Source organism: Oreochromis aureus, linkage group 9, assembly GCF_013358895.1.
Source record: "Oreochromis aureus strain Israel breed Guangdong linkage group 9, ZZ_aureus, whole genome shotgun sequence".
Taxonomy (NCBI): Eukaryota; Metazoa; Chordata; class Actinopteri; order Cichliformes; family Cichlidae; genus Oreochromis; species Oreochromis aureus.
In genome coordinates this window covers 21,109,753-21,130,018 of record NC_052950.1, presented here as the reverse complement: position 1 = coordinate 21,130,018, position 20,266 = coordinate 21,109,753, and the positions used below count along the sequence as shown (strand labels likewise).

The window sequence follows — 20,266 nt, the reverse complement described above, 5'->3', positions numbered from 1 at the left end:
GTTGGGTGCCAGATCATAAAAACCAAAGAGGAAATTTTCTTGAAGTTGCTTTAAGCAACTTAAAGGAGTACAGACACTTTTCTTTCCAAGCTCCTTAGACTACGATGAGCTGGATAACTGAGAACTTTCACAGACAGAACAACGGACCCTCCGCCCGCAGCAGGCTAAAATCAAAACTGTGGTGGAATGGCCTAAATCCACAAATCGGGGGAGATTTATTTATTATAGACGATTTATTCGGGATTTCAGCAGGGTTGCTTTGCCACTTACTCAACTAACCTCACCCAAGATTCCCTTTCAGTGGAATGATGCTGTCCAATCAGCCTTCCAGAAGCTAAAAGAGTGGTTTACCTCAGCACCCATTCTGGTCCAGCCCGATCTCACGCTGCAGTTCGTGGTTGAAGTGGATGCCTCAGACTCTGGGGTTGGAGCTGTTCTTTCCCAGCAGAGATATGGTAAGCTTCATACCTGTGCTTTCTTCTCTCGCCGTCTAACCCCTGCAGAAAAGAAGTACAATGTTGGGGACCGGGAACAACTAGCAATTAAACTCGCCTTGGAGGACTGGAAGCACTGGTTGGAGGGCACAGCTCAACCTTCATTGTCTGGACGGCCCATAAAAACCTAGCATATCCGAAATCACCTAAGAGACGCAACACCCGGCAAACAAGGTGGGCCCTGTTTTTAACCTGTTTCCACTTTTCTATTACTTACAGACTGTGGTCTCACAACATCAAGCCCATCGCCCTCACCCGAGAGTTCTTTGCCTCAAAGGACAAGGCGGACCACGCACCTATTATCCCAGCTGCCTGCACCGTGGGCGTTATTTCCTGGGAGATCGAGAAAGCCACCCGGGAGGCTCGGAGGACGAAGCCAGATGCAGGAGATGGACCAGCCCACCGGCTGTTTGTACCCCAGTCTGTCTGATCTCAGATTCTGCACTGGGCACAAACAACCTCCACTTCAAGGACAGAAACTTAAATCTGTTCCAGTGAAACTTTTTCTCATATCACTTGTCACCCTGGAATGCACTGAACCATTAAGTTTTTGCAGCGCTACTTCTGGTGGCCCTCTCTGACCCGGGATGCCCAGGAGTGCGCCCGAAATAAGCCTTCGAATCAGCCGCCTGCAGGACAACTCCATTCTTTACCCACTCCCTCCAGACAATGGTCCCACATTGCTTTGGACTTTGTGATTGGGTTACCCCCTCCAGCAGGTAACACTGTAATACTTACCATAATAGACTGGTTTTCTGCTCACTTTGTGGCTCTGCCTAAACTCACTTGGCCACTTCCCATGGCTCTGGAGACCGCACGGCTGCTCATTAACCACGTCTTTCGCCTGCACAGAATTCTGGAGGACATAATGTCAGACCGTGGGCCTTAATTCACATCCTGCATATGGAAGGAGTTCTGCACCTCTTTAGGGTCCAAGGTTAGTCTATCCTCAGGTTATCATCCTAAGAGCGACGGCCAATCGGAACGAGCTAACCAGGAGTTGGAGGCCGCTCTGCGATGTGTCACCTCCTCCAACCAAGCCATCTGGAGCAAGGAACTGCCATGTATAGAATATGCCCACAACAGCCTAACTCCCTCTGCCATCGGTCGGTCCCCTTTTAAGGCCTCCCTGGGGTTTCAGCCACCTCCATTTCCCTCCGTCGAAGGAGAGCACTCGATTCCATCGGTCCAGGCCCATCTGCGTAGGTGCCATTGGGTGTGTAGGGCCACCCAGGCAGCCTTGTTACGCACCAAGGAGCACAACAAATGCATCACGGATTGCCACCAGACTCCAACCCCTGAATACTCTGTAGGACAGAAGGTATGGCTCTCCACACGTTTTGTTCCCGTCATGGCGGAGTCCAAGAAGCTCACCCTTAACTTCATCGGCCCGGTAGAGATCTCGGCCCTGGTCAACCCAGTCTCAAGGCTCAAATTACCACGCAATATGAGGATACACAATGTGTCCCAAATTAAACGTTTCCGGTCTAGCCCTCTGTGCCCTCCTTCCAAGGACTCCACCTCGGGCCTCATGGATGGTCTGCCCACCTACTCCATCACTCGTATTATTGATTCCAAGCAGGGGGGGCACAGCTGCCAATATCTAGTGGACTGGGAAGGCTACGGCCTGGAGGAACGGTCCCGTGAGCGGCCATCCTGGATAAATGCATGCTGTGGGATTTCCACTGTCAACACCCTGGTAAGCCTGGTGGGTCACATGGAGGCTCCCGTTGAGGGGGTGGGGGCCATACTGTCATGGGCCCCATGTCTCTCTGGCTGACCCTGCGCGATGTGACATGTTTTTTTGTGTGTGTGTGTGTGTGTGCGCTCTCTCTCTCCTCTCTGCAGGGCGGTTCCCATGCACCTGTCTTCAATCTTCACAATTGCCACTGGTCTTCAGTAATCTGGAGCTCCCTTTGAGATGGTGGCTCTGTACTACTCGTCGCTGGATTGTTGAGTAATCCGCATCAGTCACTCATCGTTAGAAATCTGAACCCGTGCATTGTTTCTTAACCTGTTTCTAATAGAACCTTCTGTGTATATAGATTTTACCTGGACCTGTCCTTGTAATCCTGAGAGTCCTGTGAGTGAGGAGAGCCGTGAGCGTGAGTGGCTGCAAAGGAGAGCAGAATCCCAAGAAGAGAGAAGTGTTTGTGGAACCCTTCCTTTTCCCCACGGACCCTGGAGCCCCACCTGTATGTTGTATATATTATCACTTGGTGTTGTCACTGTAAATAAAATCACTGTCCTTTCCGCAAAGGATCCCTGGTCTGCACCTGAGTCTGTTTAAGAACTCTGACATTGTAAAAACCCCAATTCTTTTATCATCGGACTGAAGGAAGAACAACACTCGGTGTTTTAATGCTCAATCAACAATCTATTTAATCAATACAATTCTCTTATAGTCTCTTCAATGTCATAAATTAATAAAATAAAAAAAATAATAAAATGAAGTAAAACGTTAATTTCATATGTCTTGATACTTTGTTCTATGAATTGGTGATGCTTAAGGTTTTGGAACTAGTTGCAAGTGTGCAAAGTGGAAAGCTCCCACAGTCATTCTTCATTCTGTATGACTAATGTATTCCTGACTGAAATTCAGTTTTAAGATTTAAGACACTCTCTTGCTGGGCTGCTGTCTTGCTGCTTTTTATGATCACATCAACATGGTGTGGACTAACTCAGATCCTGATGCAGATGTTGATGCCCAGGAATCTGAAGCAGCTGACTCTCTCCACCTCTGCTCCTTCGATGTGGATGTAGGTGTGGCCAGCTCTCTCCAGTTTCCTGTAATTCATGATGAGCTCCTTGGTTTTGCTGATGTTAAGCAGCAGGTTGTTGTTGCGGCACCATGATGTCAGGACTCTCACCTCTGCCCTGTATGCTGTCTCATCTTCATCAGATATGCAGCCGATGGTGGTGTCATCTGCAAATTTGATGATGTTGTTGGAGTTGTGTGTTGCTGTACAGTCGTTGGTGAACAGGGTGTACAGCAGGGGGCTGAGCACACATCCCTGGGGGGCACCTGTGCTGAGTGTGAGTGTGGATGAGGTGATATCTATCTGTCAGGAAGTCCAGGATCCAGCTGTACAGGGAGGAGCTGATGTTCAGGTCACAGACAATGCAATATGCTTTCAGGGTTCAAGCTCCAGGCACATTTTTAGCACACAATGTGTATTTATAACAGTTTAAAGTCAATGATGACGTCAATAAAGGGAATTAATCCTGAAAAGGGTGCTTTACGAAATTTAAAAAATTCCCTATCTAATTTTTCTTTTGCTTTTCATTACGAGTCTTGCCTGACACTTTAAGTTGACTTTCATTTTCTTGCTGAATGGAGAGGTCAGATTGTGTGTTTCCTACTTCCTGCCTACCCTGCCAAAAGGTCTGCAAAGCTTGTGGAATTTGTAGGCGTTTGACCAGGCATAACTACTCATGTGACAGGATATCCATCTGTCTGATTAAAAAGGGAAGGCACTGAGTCTCTGTACCACTGTTGCTCCATGTCACACACCTTTGCATACACCAGACCCCTTTGCTCATGACGGGAAATCTCTGCTACAGCCTCGTCCAACAGTAACTGCAAACTACGCAAGGATAATGTTGCCCTGTTTAAATTTTGCTGTGGTCTTCTGTGTCCTTCAAGTCCTCTGCATCACCGCTGATATAGGTATGTAACACAGAAACATTTTTGTTGGTTAATACACTTGTGGCTTCATTTGAAAAACATATGCCATGTGAATGTGTTGCTGAGTTTTCTTTTTGCTCTGCTCCAGACACAAGTAGCTTCCTGATCTTCAATGAAGATCACAACAAGTGCGTAAAGGTGGAGAGTGCCACCTCTATAACAGTGGCTGCTTGTAATCCTCATGCCAAAGATCAACAGTTCCGATGGGTCTCTGAGTCTCGTCTCCTCAGTTTGTCTCTCAAGCTGTGTTTGGGTACTACAGCGATAAAGGACTGGGTGAAGGTGCAGCTCATGGAATGTGATGAGAGCAATGACCTCCAGCATTGGCAGTGTAAGAATGATACCCTCTTTGGCCTAAAAGACCAGGACCTGCACTTAAACTGGGGCAATCACAATGAGAAAAGTGTCATGATCTACAAAGGTTCAGGGATCTGGAGTCGCTGGAGGATATATGGCACTCAGGGGGACCTCTGTTCAAAGGGATATCAAGGTAGGAATGATGGGTACAAGAGCCTACAAAGATAGCTAAACTTGAGTGTCCCTGAACAGTGCATGCTTTAAAGTTGTTGTTTTTAGGAATTTACAAAGTACAATAAAATTGTTCTTACTTCCATTAAAATTATAAATGCAAAATATTATAATCTGTACAAAGTAAATTAGGTTATAAAAGTGCTATGGCTACTGATTAAATTGCATTCTAAACATGTTAAAGTATGTGAAAGGGTTTGTTTTTTTTTTATCTGATCTGAGTACAAAACTTGCTGGTTACAGCATACCTGATGAGAAACTTTCAGTGATCACAGTCAGGTATTGTGTAGTCTGCTGAGACTGCATAATTGTCAGTGCAGCACAAATAATAAGCAGTGCTCATGAAGGCACTCTCTGTGCACAACACTGACAGCAAGTCTCAACTGTATAACTAGAATCCATCGTGGATAGGTTAAAAACCCACCCGTTTTTAAAGCTTGGTAACTCAAACAACCAAAAGCTGTATTAAGTTTTTACATCCACCATCACATTCAGGTCAACCTAAAACTTTAGACTAATTTATCACACCTTATAAGCTATTTGCAAAGTACAAGTATGTGTTTGCACACTTTACTGTACTTCTGGTTTGGAGTGATTTGCAGTGATTCTTACTTACCATTTGCAACTTTTGCAGCACTTCCCAACATTCTGGAGCATTTTGGGAAAAACCCCTTTTCATCATGGGAACATGTCCATTACAAGCACAAGTCCATTTTCTAAATTTAAATGACTGACCTTAACCAGGGCAAGAAACCGAGCAGTACTCCTTCTCGCCTGGCATCAGTAAATAAACTTGAGGGTAAATTGGGTGAAATCAACTGAATGAAGATCGAAAAAGCTTAAGAAAAGAACTCTAAGAAGTTGGGAGGCAAACTGTCCTAATTGTCAATCACATCCTGGTGAAATGACTGCATGTCTCCATTATTTGTGTCTCCGCAGAGATATTCACACTAGGAGGAAATGCTTTTGGAGCCGCTTGTCAGTTCCCTTTTAAGTTCCACGAGAAGTGGTACGCCGAATGCACTAAAGACGGTCGTACGGATGGACAGCTGTGGTGTGCCACAGAGAGAGATTATGATAAACTGGGGAAATGGGGATTTTGTCCAACCAGAGGTAAGGAATGAAAAATCTCTTTAACCTAAAAGATGGTTACAGATGATCCAGTCCACTTTACATCTATAATATGAAGACAGGAAGCCCTCCATGGTTACTTTTATCAAATCATGCACAAAAAATAGATTTTTTTATGAAGAATTCAGTGCTGCAGGCCTGTTTTCTGACCCTTTCTCACCTCTTCCTCTCATGGACTGTCAACACGGCACTGTCCTCTGTTTCCTCTTTTCACAGGCACAAGTTTTCTCTGGCACTGCTCTTAAACTGAGGCAGGAAAGCAACAGCAAAATAAATGGCTCTCACTTTACCAGACTGTTTTATAAAGTCAGAGTTCAGTCCCATCTAATGCTGTAGAGGATGTCTCTTAAATTACATACTTTATACAATTGCTTTCTTTACGTTTTGAAATTCTTATTGATACTTTCTGATCCTGTATTTCAGCTATTCCCAAAGTCAAGACTGCTGTGGCCCACTTAAAAGCCACAGACTCCCATGGGGCCCACCCAATCCTTAATCTTTCTTCTAATCAAAATACAAGAAAAATCAATGAATTTCCTTGAAAATGTTACTCAAAAAGCATAAACAACACAGGCTGTTGGCTAAAATTTGCTAATGCTACCCAGTCATTCTTAAGACCCACCTGCAACACAAAACCTTATTAATAATATATTACAAACTCACCACCTCTTATTACCTGTTTTTACTTTTTATATAAATAAATACATTTATATACATATGTAATTGCATATACTTGTAATTTCAAACTGAATTTCTCTTATTACTGCAGCACCACCTGCAGTACCTTCACTGCCCACCAGGGGCCCCCCAGCTCACACTTGAGGAATCAGTGTTATATATCAACATGTCATCAAAACAGACTTGTTTTAAATTGTGATAGCACCCAGTCTTCAGTCCATATTCAAACCATTCAGGGTAATAAAAGAAACTGAATCCCTCACTGTGTACTGAAGTCAGGGAGCGTTCAATGAATTTAACTTCCTGATGTAAGTAATTTCCAGCTGTGTAATAATTGATAGCGCTTTGTGTCTTTGCCATAATCTAGCATCCTCCAACTGGGTCACTGACCCAGTCACAGGGGTTCAGTATCAATTAAACGCTCAGTCAGTGTTGACTTGGTATCAGGCCAGGAAGAGCTGCCAGCAGCAGGGAGCTGACCTCCTCAGCATCGTAGAGCTGCATGAGCAGTCATACATTTCAGGTACATAATCAACCTTGTATCATCTGTGTTATATTGCTGATGATACATTAATTTCAAATGCATATTTTGACACAGGGTTAGCAAATGATTTGGGCTCATCTCTGTGGATTGGGCTGAACAGCTTGGATTTTGACAGTGGATGGCAGTGGAGCAACGGAAACCCTTTCAGATATTTAAACTGGGCCCCAGGTTAGTATGTCTTGGTATATGTCATGGAATTATTTGAGTTTTTTAAATACCTGGAGTACTTCAAAAGTACACCCTTTTATATTTAGCATTAACTAACCTGTGCTTCCCACAGGTCATCCATCATCAAACCCTGGGTTAAACTGTGCAACCCTAAATGCTGCGAAGGCCTCAAAGTGGGAGAGCAGCGTGTGCAGCAAGAAACTTGGTTACATTTGTCGTAAAGGAAATGCTACCAGTCTGCCCCCACCATCGAGTAAATCTCCATTTATTATGAGTCCGTATCTTTACAAAACAAACCTACAAAGAGTATGTTCTTAGCCCTTCTGGTCTCTATCCACAGCCAAACAGCCTGGCTATTGCCCCAATCACTGGGTTCACTATGCAGGAAACTGCTACTACCTGGTGAGGACTGCAGAGATGTGGAGTAATGCTTTAGCTGCATGCCGCAAAGAAGGAGGAGATCTGGCCAGCATACATAACATAGAGGAGCAGAGCTTCATTATTTCTCAGTCTGGATACAGTAAGTGTGCAAGAAGATAACAACAAATAACAATATCCTGCTAAAGTACTGAAATATCAGATAGTAAGTACTCTATCGTGACATAGAATAGGCCTACCTATTACATACCTACCTATAAATTAAAAGAAATACCTTTACATTTTGAGAAAATATGAAACCTTATTTTAAGCCTTGAGCTAATTTGCTTAGCATAGCATTAGCTAGGTTGTATCGTATGAGCTTTGTAACAAACTATACCTGGCAGCACTTCCAAAACAGACTAAAAAAATAAATTTGTGATGTTCATTAAACAATTCTATTACAAAAACAGCCTGACTGAGTAAGGAGACATATATGACCACTTTCCATCTCTCAATAATTCAAACCTCAGTGCCGACAGATGTGCTCTGGATTGGCTTGAATGACCAAAAGAACCAGATGCTCTTTGAATGGTCCGATCACTCACATGTCACCTTCACCCAGTGGCAGAGTGATGAGCCCTCTCATCTCAACAGCTTCCAAGAGGACTGTGTCCTGATTCAAGGAAAGGTAGCACAAATTCTTGCTAAATGACAATCAATTTTGTTATAAAGCTACTACTCTAAGACCCCTCTGTATTTCTTATACAGGATGGTAAGTGGGCAGATCACATGTGTGAGAAGTTGCATGGATATATGTGCAAGAAGAAGGCCTCAGCTAAACCAATTGGAGGCAGTCTAGCGGAAGTCAACGAAGGATGCAAGCTTGTGAGTTATGTCATTTCCTTTAAATGCAGATGTAAATTAACAGAAAGCCTTTATTCATCAGTTTTTCTCCTTTTTTAGGGATCAATCCGGTTTGGTTCATACTGTTATAACATCGGAGCTGAGAAAAAAACCTTTGAAGAGGCAAAGCAGGCATGCTCAGGGGCTGGTGCGAACCTGGTGGATGTGTCTGATAGGTATATTTCATGTTTAAATGTTTTTGTAATAGTTCAAATACCAAATACCAGTTTTTAAAATATTACAATGAATGACACTGAAAAACTTCTGTTTTTAACACTTTTTTATTACATCAATTTCAATTATTTTGCTTTGTAGTATTATGAACTATTTTGCAGTACTCATTTTTGGAGTATGCGTAGTATTATTGCGTGACTGCTGATGAGCAAATCTTTGCATCACAATAGAATTCTCGTAAACTCTATCTAAAGACCAAAGAAAGACTGTACCAGAACTGTGCTATCAATTGTACCTGAATGACTTGACAGAAAATAACTCTGAGTGGGAAAGATATATTTTTTGTCTGAGAAGCTGACCCTTTTCCTGAAACCTTCATTACTCACTGTGTGTTTTTGTTTTTTTTTTAAATTGGTTAGTTATTTCATTTCTCTTGGTGAGCTGGTGAGATACTTTGACACAGTGTACTGTCCACTTTTGTACAATGTCTGAGTTCACTTCCAGTTAGCAACCAGTGCGTTGTTTTGCTTGGCCTCCATTCATTCATAATACTGCGATTTGTGGCACGTGTTCAAGCCACTGAATTATGCAAGAAACGTCTCCTGGATGCACTGGCACACATCTTTACTGATGTATCCTGGGGTCATCAGGTGTTTCAGGTCTCACAGCATCATACACCCTCGCCCAGGCAACCCAGCCGGGGGTGATCAGGCCCCGACATACATAGCAGTAGCTACCCACGGATCCGCCCTCTCAATCCACAGCCACCTTGTGGCTTAATCTGCCACTTCACTCACAGCCTAGATGGTGGAAGTCTGCCTGCATGATGTTTGCCCAGGTGACCTTGCACTGCAAGGTGTTCTCTCACCTTGTCCATGCTCCCTGCCACCTGAGTCCTACAGCCCTGCTTACTCGCTCCTCCTCCTCACCTGCTTGGACTTCCCCTGGAGTAGCTGGTATCGCTCCATTCCCTGTGCCCTGCTGGGCCTTTGGGAAGTGCCCCAAGCCTGTTCCCCCTTTTGCTAAAACCCCCAACAGTGTCTTCTGCCTTAGGTGTGATTCTGCCACCTCAACTGCCTTCTCGGCCTTCTACTTTCTTCCTGTCGTTACCTCGATACCTGCTGATCCCACCTTGCAGTCTTTGGCATCTCTATACTGTAGGGCTTCTCTTCTGTGTGCCACCTTGAACTCTGTGAGACCAAGGGTAACTGCAAGATGTTGCCTGCCCCATACAAGGCAGCACTGGTGAGGTTGTGGGGAAGACCCAGCCACTTACAAAGAAAGCCACTGATCTTCCTTTCAAGGGATTCCCCAGTAGTTATTGGAACTGTATAGACAAGTACAGTCCACAGGATTCGGGGCAGGATGGAATGCTGGTAGTTCCAGGCTTTAAATCTTCCAGGAAGGCCAGACTTATCCACCTTAGTGAGCCAGGCTCCCAGGTCCTCATTTGCCTTCTGGATGGCAGCAGTCTTTCAGGCTGGAGTAAATGAGTTGCCCCAAGCTCTTGACTGGTTGTTCCATTATGGATGGGATTATGTTTCCTGAGATTGAGAACTTGTCCGTCACCTTCCCCTTCTTTAGTACCATAGATCTTGACTTAGAAGGTTTCAAACTCATCCTTGCCCATGAGATGAGTCTCTCAAGTCCTCGTAAGATCCACCTGCACCCTGGGACTGATGACATCGTGATGGTGAGGTCATCCATATAGGCTCTAATAGGGGGCCCTTTACACTCCACCTCAGCAGCCTTTACTACCATGTTCATTGCAAGGGCAAACAGCATAACTGAGATGGTACAGCCTATTATTATTCCTTTCCCGAGGCGATGTCAGTCTGAACTGGCCCAGAAGTGACCCTGAGCCTGAAATTGTCATAATAGTCTAAGATCAGGTCCGTGATCCTGCTGGGGACATGGTGGAGGTGTAGAGCATGCTCAACCAGTTTGTGTGGGATAGACCTGTAGGCATTGGTCAGGTCCACCACAAGACATCTAGGTCGCCTCTGTTCTCGTGGGCTTCTCTTATAAGGTGTGTAACTACAACAGTGAGGAAGCCAGGAACTCCTGGGTTCCCCATCTTCTGAACTGATGGAGAAACTCGGTCAGTCTCCGGGAGACAATGCTAAAAAACACCTTCCCCTCCATGCTCAATAGCGAGATGCTCTGAAACTGGTTGATGTTTTTCGAGTCCTCCTCTTTGGTAATCCAGACTCGCTCTGCATACCTCCACTGGTCAGCAACTCTCCCTCTCCACCATATCACCTTTGAGGTCTTCCACAGGTGACAAAGTAGCTCTGGCCAGGATGAAAAAGAAAGCACTGGACAAGGGTAGCTTTATTTGATCTCTGATCACTTGATCACGATAGCCTACTTTTTACATAACAATCCTTTAATATTAGAGCCTTTATCAGACTAGTCTGGACAGTACTGAACCATGACAGGAAAATTTGTATGTCTATTTTGAACTTCACAACTATTCCACACTTAATTTTAATGTAGAAATGTCACACATATGCCAAACTTTCTGTTTGTGTATGTTTTCATGCAGATATGAGAATGCATTTCTAGTCAGTTTGGTGGGCTTGAGACCTGAGAAGTACTTCTGGACAGGTTTATCCAACACAGAAGACAGAAACACTTTCAAATGGACGACTGAAAGAGCGGTCACATTCACTCATTTCAATGTGGGAATGCCAGGTACACATTAGTTAGACTCTTTAACCTATCACATTCAGTTTTGGCATCACCGTCCTGCTGGAGTGTGTTTAAACACATCAAGCTGATGATTTGAGGAGAAGTTGTCAAATTTGAAAGAAGTCATCCTTCTTCATTATTCCATCCACTTTTTGTAATGTAGCAGTTCCACTCTCAGCAAAACAGTCCCAGAAAATTATGCTACCACCGCCGTGCTTGGCAGTTGATGCAGTGTTCTTAACTTACTCCTCACCTTTACTCCTTCTATTTCATCTGAGTGGTGGACAGCTTCAAATTTCAGTTGAGCTTGAAGGATTTTTCATCATCATCATCATCATCACCTTTATTTATAAAGCACTTTAAAACAACCACAGGTGACACAAAGTGCTGTACATTGGGACTATAAAATAAAATTACATGATGTATAAATAAAAAACAAGTAAAAGAAAAGTAAAATAATTAATTAAATAGCTAACTCAATTAAAAGAGAAACTAAGTCTCACTGGGGTTAAAAGCCAAAGAATAAATGTGGGTTTTAAGATGTGATTTAAAAGTGGACAGTGAAGGGGCCTCTCTAACGTGCAAGAGCAAATTATTCTATAATTTAGGAGCCACGATAGAAAAGGCCCTGTCCCCTCTGAGCTTCCTCTTGGATCTCGGTACCTCCAGGAGCAGCTGGTCAGCTGACCTGAGAGACCGACAGGGTGTGTGGTGATGAAGAAGCTCGGAGAGGTAAGGTGGGGGAAGACTGTGAAGGCATTTAAAAACAAACATGAGAATTTTAAAATAAACTCTAAAAGACACAGGAAGCCAGTGCAGGGAGGCTAGCACAGGGGTTATATGCTCTCTTTTACGAGTTCCTGTTAGGAGTCGTGCAGCCGCATTTTGAACCAGCTGCAGACGTTTGAGCAACGACTGACTGAACCCCGCATAAAGTGAGTTACAGTAGTCCAGGCGGGGAGAAATAAAAGCATGGGTCACTGTTTTAAGGTGCTGCCTTGAAAGAAAAGATTTTACTCTTGCCAGTCACCTTAAATTATAAAAACTGGACTTCACCACTGCTCTGACTTGGTTGTCCAATTTAAAATCACTGGTTTTTGAAACTGGTTTCACTATGGACAGTCAAGCTGGGATTACAGCAGTTTCCAGTTCATGTCAAGCTTCAGCCTTGGTTGTTCCTAGCTTGTTCCTGAACTAACTAAATTTCCTCTCATCTGAGGGAGAAAGTTAGGGTCTCCTTCCAGATCTTGGCAATGTGGTGACACAGCTGAACAACTAGTAATTAAACTGAATAATTTAAACTGATAATCTCGGAATCTGCAGTTGTTTAGAGACAGACCTTCCCAATCTACAGTTCTCCTTCTTCAGTTCACTTGGTCTTTGCCATTGTTCTGAGCATGCTGTCATGATCATCATTGTCGTGTCAATCATGATCACTAATGAGAAGTTAAACGGCTCTTCTTATACTCAACACAGTTTCTTTCATGTATTTGATTGAATCTAATCCTTATGCCTTTTACCTTACTCTAATAAAAGACAGAAAACAAGGATGTGTTGCTATGACAACTGGAGTTTTTGCTGGACTATGGGATGTTGTCAGCTGCGGTAACAAGGAGAAGTATATTTGCAAGAAACGTGCTGAGGGTGTGCAGACGACAACAGCTCCACCCACCACTCTGGCTGCGACCTGTGCGTCTCAGTGGACCCCACTCAGCAAAGGGAACAAATGTTTAAAAGTAGGAGCACAAACTTAAGAACAATAACAAATTTGCGTCATTTCAGTAATAAAACACTGGCTTACTTTGCTTTTTTTCTCCTTAATAAAGGTGTACAAGAAGAATCAAGAGGAAAAGAAGACTTGGTCTGAAGCACGGGACTTCTGCAGGGCCATTGGCGGGGACCTCATAAGCTTACACAGTCATCAGGAATGGAGACAGCTCAAGTATGTTTACTTGCACTAGCTAACAGCTTGCATATCTCAGAATTCATACTGGGTAAATCAACAATTCAGATGAACAATGTTTGTGTTTTTTACTTTCATGCAGTGTCTACTACAGTGAAAAATTTTGGATAGGCCTCAGCTTACAGGGAACCAATGGAGGTTTTGTCTGGAGTGATGGATCACCGGTACGTAGAAATTCAGAACAATCAGGAAAAGCTTTAATTATTACTGCTCTCATTTCCTGTCTAATTATGTATCTTTCTAAAAACTTTGACCTAGTTTGACTTTGAGAACTGGGGCTATGGAGAACCAAATAACCACAATGACAACGAGCACTGTACAGAGATGGATTCTAACATGAGAATGAGGTGGAATGATCGACACTGTGATGCCTACAATAGCTGGATTTGCCAGTTACGCAAAGGTGAGACAGGCTGATCTTATCTTGGAATTTCAGCTCACACAGAGCCATATTTCCAAACATTTGGCGTTAAATTAAAGCTTGGTAATATTTGTGGGTCTCGTTTATTTATTGTCAGGTGTGACTCCCAACCCCGAGCCTGTGATATCTGTACAAGGTAAGTTTAATTATTGTTCCAGAGAAAAGTCTAGTTGATTCAACAGATCTTTTTATTTCACTGAGAAATACAGTGTAGGTCAGTTGAGTCACTATTTCTGTCTAGATTCAACGATGCCCTCTGCTATTACATTGATTGGTCTGAAATGTAAATGTATACCTCATTAATTTATTTATGGTTCTTGGAGGCTAAACCCTAAGGATTCTCTAATATTTCTGCCTGTTTTCTTTTCATAACTCATCTTAAAGAATCACAAAGCTGCTGGTATGACTGAACTTCCAATGACTGTTTTTGTTCTTTTTGCAGAATACAACACCACAGATGATGGATGGCTTCTATACAACGACAGCCAGTATTACGTGAACATGAACAAACAGAGTATGGAAGCAGCCAGAGCCTACTGCAAAAAAAACTTTGGTGAACTTGTGGTCATCACAGGAGAGAGCGAGAGAAAGTTCCTTTGGAAACAGGCAAGAAATATAGAATTTATTTCCAAACCTGATAACTCAAATCAGCACCTTTGTGCATTTTCTTTAAATTCTAAAATCCACAGAGTCTCTTTTTCCTTTTCCTCCTGATATAAAGTCTCATTTTATGTTTCAACAGATTTCTAGAGGAACAGAAGGACAGTACTACATCGGCCTGATAGTGAATTTAGATAAATCGTTTAGGTAAATCAAAATGCATTATTTACCAAAAACACACTAGCTGTTTACAAACAACCTTTATCAAATGTTTAGGATTCTTGATCACTTGTTAATTCTGTACTTTTCATTTTAAGCTGGCTTGATGGCACCCCTGTAACTTACACCGCATGGGAACACAATGAGCCCAACTTTGCCAACAATGATGAAAACTGTGTGACTATGTACAACGGCATGGGTGAGTCTAATACAGAGAAAATCCATATTGTAATTTATGGTAAATGTTAGCTGAAAATTTAACCCCTAAATCCCTTGAAATGATTTGAAATTTAATTCAATTCATCATTTTCTGTAAATTCTTCACATGTAGGGTACTGGAATGATATTAACTGTGGTATTGAGCTTCCTTCGATATGTAAGAGAAGCAACAGTTTTATCAATACAACAATGGCCCCGACCACAGCTCCCAAAGGAGGATGTGCTCCAGAGTGGCTAGCTTTCCAAGGAAAGGTAAATATATATGTACTACACAGATTATTCCAGGTGAATGTCTTTAATTAAACAAATAAATAAATGAATGAATAAATAAAAACTATAGCAAAATATCCTGGCCAAGTTGATGTCTTCCCATTTGTTATTTTAGTATAAACGCCCTGATTACATTTTATTTACACAGTGCTACAAATTTGTTGTGGGGATTAACAAAAACTGGCACAATGCCAGGACACACTGCATAAACCAGGGAGGAAATCTGCTTTCTATAACCAGTGAGAAAGAGCAAGGTGAGTGACAGGAGTGTTGCAAAGTGCAGTTCATGTTTAAACATATCGGTTGATTTTCATCTGTCACTAAATTACATTGCAATAATTCCTTTCTAGCTTTCCTAACAACACAGATGCTGAACTACAAGGAAGATTTTTGGATTGGTATGAATGATGTCAACTGGGACATGCGCTTTGTGTGGACAGATGGGAAAAGCATTTCATACACCAACTGGGCCTTAGGAGAGCCATCATCAGCACCTCCAGGAAGATATTTTCATGAGGTTATTCACTGATTTTTTCTTAGAATTCTTTCTGCCTGTCCAGACAGCTAATATTAAATAAACAGTTTAGTTTAACAGTATGGTACATGTATGTAACCCAGATGGTCCCAGTCACCTTAGCACAGGATTAGGAAGAAGTCTAATATGATATTCAAAAGATCACTTTTAATCGCTGAAATGGTAGTATTTCTTTGTTATCCCATGCTTCCAAGTCAAGGTTTAATCTAAACAACATATACAATATTTAAAATCTTTGTTTCATAATCAGTAATATCGAAAGAAAAACACAACTGCAGCTATGTTTCCAGTTATCGAGTTCAGGAGCCTATCCCAGCAGTCACAGGGTCAGAGGTGGTGCACACAGTGGCCTTTGCTGGGTGAACAGACACAGAGAGGTGGACAACCGTGCTCACAGCCAATTTAGAGTCATCAGTTAACCTAACCTGCCTGTTTTTACTCCACCAGCCATTCTGCCTCCATCACACAGTGATTACACAGATTATGTATGCATGCCCCAGTGGTAATATTTATGTAAAACAATAAGGCAAATATTTACTTACTCAAACTGTGTGTAAAAAGGAATGTCAGCATACTGTCATCATAATACAACCAATGGAAACAAACCTTTTTTTTCTGCTTGACAGTCCTATGACTGTGTGATCATGATAGGCACCAGTGCCAGAAAAACTGGATTCTGGAAGGTGGATGACTGTCAGTCAGAATATGGCTTCATCTGTAAAAGAAAAATTGGTGAGTAATAAACTAATGAGGCCACACTATCAGTAAAGCATGCTGTTAAATTTAAAGGCGCTCTGTATTATCCTCATTTTTTCTTATATATACTGTTTATACAAATGTATTATGCAGCTTATCTCTATGAGTCACAAGATCAAGCTTCAGACAACTTTTTTAACTCTTGGATCTGTGTGATGTCAGTGACTAACCCTAATATGGTCATGTTGCCTATGGCCACAATAGCCCTATGCCAAGCAGTTCAAGCCTGTTGTTTGTAACAGTCAGCCAATCAGAACAATCGGTTTACAGTTAGCTTAACAATACCCAGCATAATCAAAAATGATTTAGAAATTAAAATTATTTAAAAGTGTGAATTGTCATGAATTGTTGAATGATGGTAAGGCAAGGCAAGTTTATTTATATAGCACAATTCAACAACAAAGTGATTCAAAGTGCTTTACAGAGACATTAAAAACAAAAACAAATAAAAAGCATGATTTAAATTTGATTAAAACAAGCAAGCAAACAAACAAACAAACAAACAAAACAGTATATAAAATCAAATATCAAAACAGTAGATAAAATCAGAACAGTAGATAAAATCAGTAGTTAAAAAGTAGGTTTTGAAATTTAAACTTAAGTGTGGATTTGGTGCTTTATTCAAATGCAGCTGAGAATAGGTGAGTCTTTAACCTGGATTTAAATAAACTGAGTGTTTCAGCTGATCTGAGGCTGGTAGTTGAGAGGACGCTGAATCATGATGTTGAAACAGGCATTACAACAGAAATGTGTCCATTACACTGCAGAGCAGTACAGCGGCATGAAAAACAAAAGAAAAACACATAGACAATGGCCAGGAGCAAAACAGGAAGCACAACCAGAAGCAAAAGCAGGTGATCTGACAAAAGAAAACGGGGTCAAAACAGGACTCTGTATACACAGGGGGCTACTGAGGATGAAAAACAGGTGGAAGAAGGTCAATGCACAGGAGCAAGTAATCAAACAAAAGTGAAAACAATGAGAGAAACAGGAGGGATGAAAAAGCAAAGTGGAAAATAATTACATTTTGTGTAATCGCACTTGAGTTACAGAGCCCTTACGTAGACATTTCTTGTGACTATGATTACCAGCTTATGTGTGTCATTTACTCAGATTCACAAATTGCTGTCAAACCCACCACTGTGTCACCAAAGACCTTCTACAAGCTCGGCAATGACTCCTACAAAGTGGTGACCCAGAAAATGCGCTGGGATGAGGCCAGGAGGCAGTGCCAAGCAGATGATGCAGAGCTGGCTAGCATCCTGAGCCCCGTAGCACACGCATATGCCACTTTGCAGATTCTCAAGCTCAACGAGCCTTTGTGGATTGGTCTCAACAGCAATGTGGTAGGGGTCTACCTGTTACAGCTTATTGCTGGTTCAAGCAGGATTTCAAGTTGAGATTGTGACCTTGTTTCTAGCTCTGTGTCAGTTTTCATCAATTTCATTCTTTCACAGACTGGTTTTCACTTCAAGTGGGTGGATAACTGGGCTCTGTCTTACACCAAATGGGGCAAAAATGAACCTAAACATAACTACGCCTGTGTGTATGTAGACGTGGACAAAACATGGAAGACTGCACCATGTACCAATACCTATTATTCCCTTTGCAAAAGGTCACCAGGTGAGACATTCTCTCTTTTACACTTTGTACACACACACTCTGCATAATTAGCAGGCAGCTCATAAGACTGGCATAAAACCTGCTCCTTCTTTTTCAGTTGTAGCTCCCACTGCTCCCCCGCAGCTTCCTGGAGACTGTCCACAATCAACAAGCAGGAGAACATGGATACCTTTCAGAGGCCATTGTTATTCCTTCTTCAGCTCAGTGACCGACGACTGGCCCCGCGCCTCACTTCATTGTATACAAATGGGTAAGTTACGAAAAATTCAACGTACACAGAGAATTATGTCCATGTTTATGACCTTTAACATTTAACTGTTGTACCATGTTTATCAGGTGCTTCTCTAGTGAGTATTCAGGACCCTATTGAGAGTAAATTCATAGAAGAGATTGTGGAGATTCTCCAGGACAGTGCCAAAACTTTTTGGATTGGAATGTATAAAACCCATGAAGGTGAGGTTAAATTCAATCTAACACATACATGTATAAACACACCGACACATTGGATATGTGTTGATAAATTAACATGTCTCTCTGCTTCAGACAAGTGGAAGTGGATCGATAACAGCCCTTTGGACTATACCAACTGGAAATCAGGAATGGTACAGTCAGAGTCGTGTGTGTACATCAGTTCTGACACTGGTCTGTGGAGTACGACATACTGCAGAAAGTCATTTTCTTACATCTGCAAAACACCAAAAGGTAACTTAAATAAGATTTTTTTTAAATAAATATTCAATTTAGCCTTGTATGTATTTACTGATTTATTTACTGATTTATCATTTTAGTTATTAAACCTACAGAAAAGCCTCCATTTGTTGGTAAGTTGATAAAAATATATAACATATATTTTTTAAGTTTTCAAATCTGAGTAATTTCATTGCTCCAACTCTATGTTTTTGCCTCCTCAGCCCACGTCATCCAGGAAACTACACACGGGTCCGCTGGCATCATTGTGGCTATAGTATTAATTGTAATCGCCATAGTTGGACTTGGTGCCTTCCTCCTGTTCCGTAAAAGGATACCTAGGATACCTGCCCCCAACCTGAGAGAATCCACCTTTGACAACAAGTTATACTTCAACAATCCAAACCGAGCAGCGGTGGACACCAAAGGGCTGGTCGCGAACATCGAGCAGAATGAGCAAGCATAGAAAGGCAGGAGAGGATTGGCAATCAACCCCATGAAAATTAGATTTCTGTTTTCATTTTCTGTTTATATTTTGGATCACTTCTCTGGAAACTGGAACTGTTTGGTGTTTTGTTTTTTTTGGTTTGTTTGTTTTGGGTGGGGGTTTGAGGAAACTGTACGATTTGTATGAAAAATAGTGATTACAAATTATTGCTTTTGTTTTTGTTTTTCATGATAATGTAAAATGTGAAATGTGTACAAATGTTTTTGTTTTGTTTTACTTTTATAATCAAAATAGAGAATGATGAGAATGACAAAAAGTGAATTTTAGTGCTATTTGACAAATCTTTTTATGGCATTTAAATCAAAGCCTGATTAAAAAAATATGAAACATGAAAAAAAAATTCAATTTTTTTTGCTTTTAAGTGAATGAATTGAAGCATAGTATTTATTTACAGCTGTGATATACATGAAGACTGATTCAACTAAGTTATGGCAAACATCAACAGTTGAATCCAATAGCGCTGCAGGTAACATGCTTAGTTTTCACTGTGATGTTTATGTAACCATGTGTAGAAAGGAAAGAAAGAGAGGTCCTTCTCCATCAGGTGGAGAGCAGCTAATCACCCGATGGCAGGGAGGTGATAAGTAAAGGAGGACAAAAAAACCCATTTTATTTATAAAACCACACCAGGGTGTTCAGGACAACAAAAACCTAAAAGCGCACAAAGCAAACTAGCAGTCCACAGTATATTAAGCCTACAGTCACCATGGTTTTAAACTAAGTGCTCAATAAACCACTGGAACAAAAAGCATTTCATCAGTTGTGCCTCAATATGAATCACCTGTTGCTGGGTCCAACTGCATGGCCATTCCTGGCAAAGACTCAATGCTGGATTTTTTCTGGCACTATAGATGCTCACACTGACAGGATTAAGAGCATGAATTTAAGCTGTTATGGATTTTTGCTGGCCCTGCGACAGACTGGCGACCTGTCCAGGGTGTACCCCGCCTCTCGCCCTATGACAGCTGGGATAGGCTCCAGCGCCCCCCGCGACCCTGAAAAGGATAAGCGGAAGCGAATGGATGGATGGATGGATGGATGGATTTTTGCTTGTAGGGATGTGATATGTATTGATAGAAAAAGAAAATATATGATGTAGAGAG

General features: G+C 41.9%; 1 protein-coding gene across 1 annotated transcript; it reads left to right on the top strand.

Moving 5' to 3' along the window:
* Positions 1-4,001: 4,001 nt before the first annotated feature.
* LOC116327404 (macrophage mannose receptor 1-like) lies at positions 4,002-19,911 on the top strand. The gene is made up of 30 exons (XM_039617213.1): positions 4,002-4,164; positions 4,271-4,672; positions 5,650-5,823; positions 6,887-7,042; positions 7,118-7,231; positions 7,344-7,484; positions 7,572-7,751; positions 8,122-8,279; positions 8,360-8,476; positions 8,555-8,670; positions 11,217-11,365; positions 12,899-13,098; positions 13,189-13,304; positions 13,408-13,489; positions 13,584-13,728; positions 13,844-13,882; positions 14,189-14,352; positions 14,489-14,553; positions 14,664-14,764; positions 14,897-15,036; positions 15,203-15,308; positions 15,405-15,571; positions 16,216-16,321; positions 17,459-17,691; positions 17,803-17,968; positions 18,066-18,218; positions 18,305-18,421; positions 18,512-18,670; positions 18,757-18,789; positions 18,880-19,911. Exons 1-30 carry the CDS (start codon positions 4,095-4,097, stop codon positions 19,119-19,121), a joined length of 4,311 nt encoding a protein of 1,436 aa, XP_039473147.1. The 5' UTR covers positions 4,002-4,094; the 3' UTR covers positions 19,122-19,911.
* The last annotated feature ends 355 nt before the right edge of the window (positions 19,912-20,266 follow it).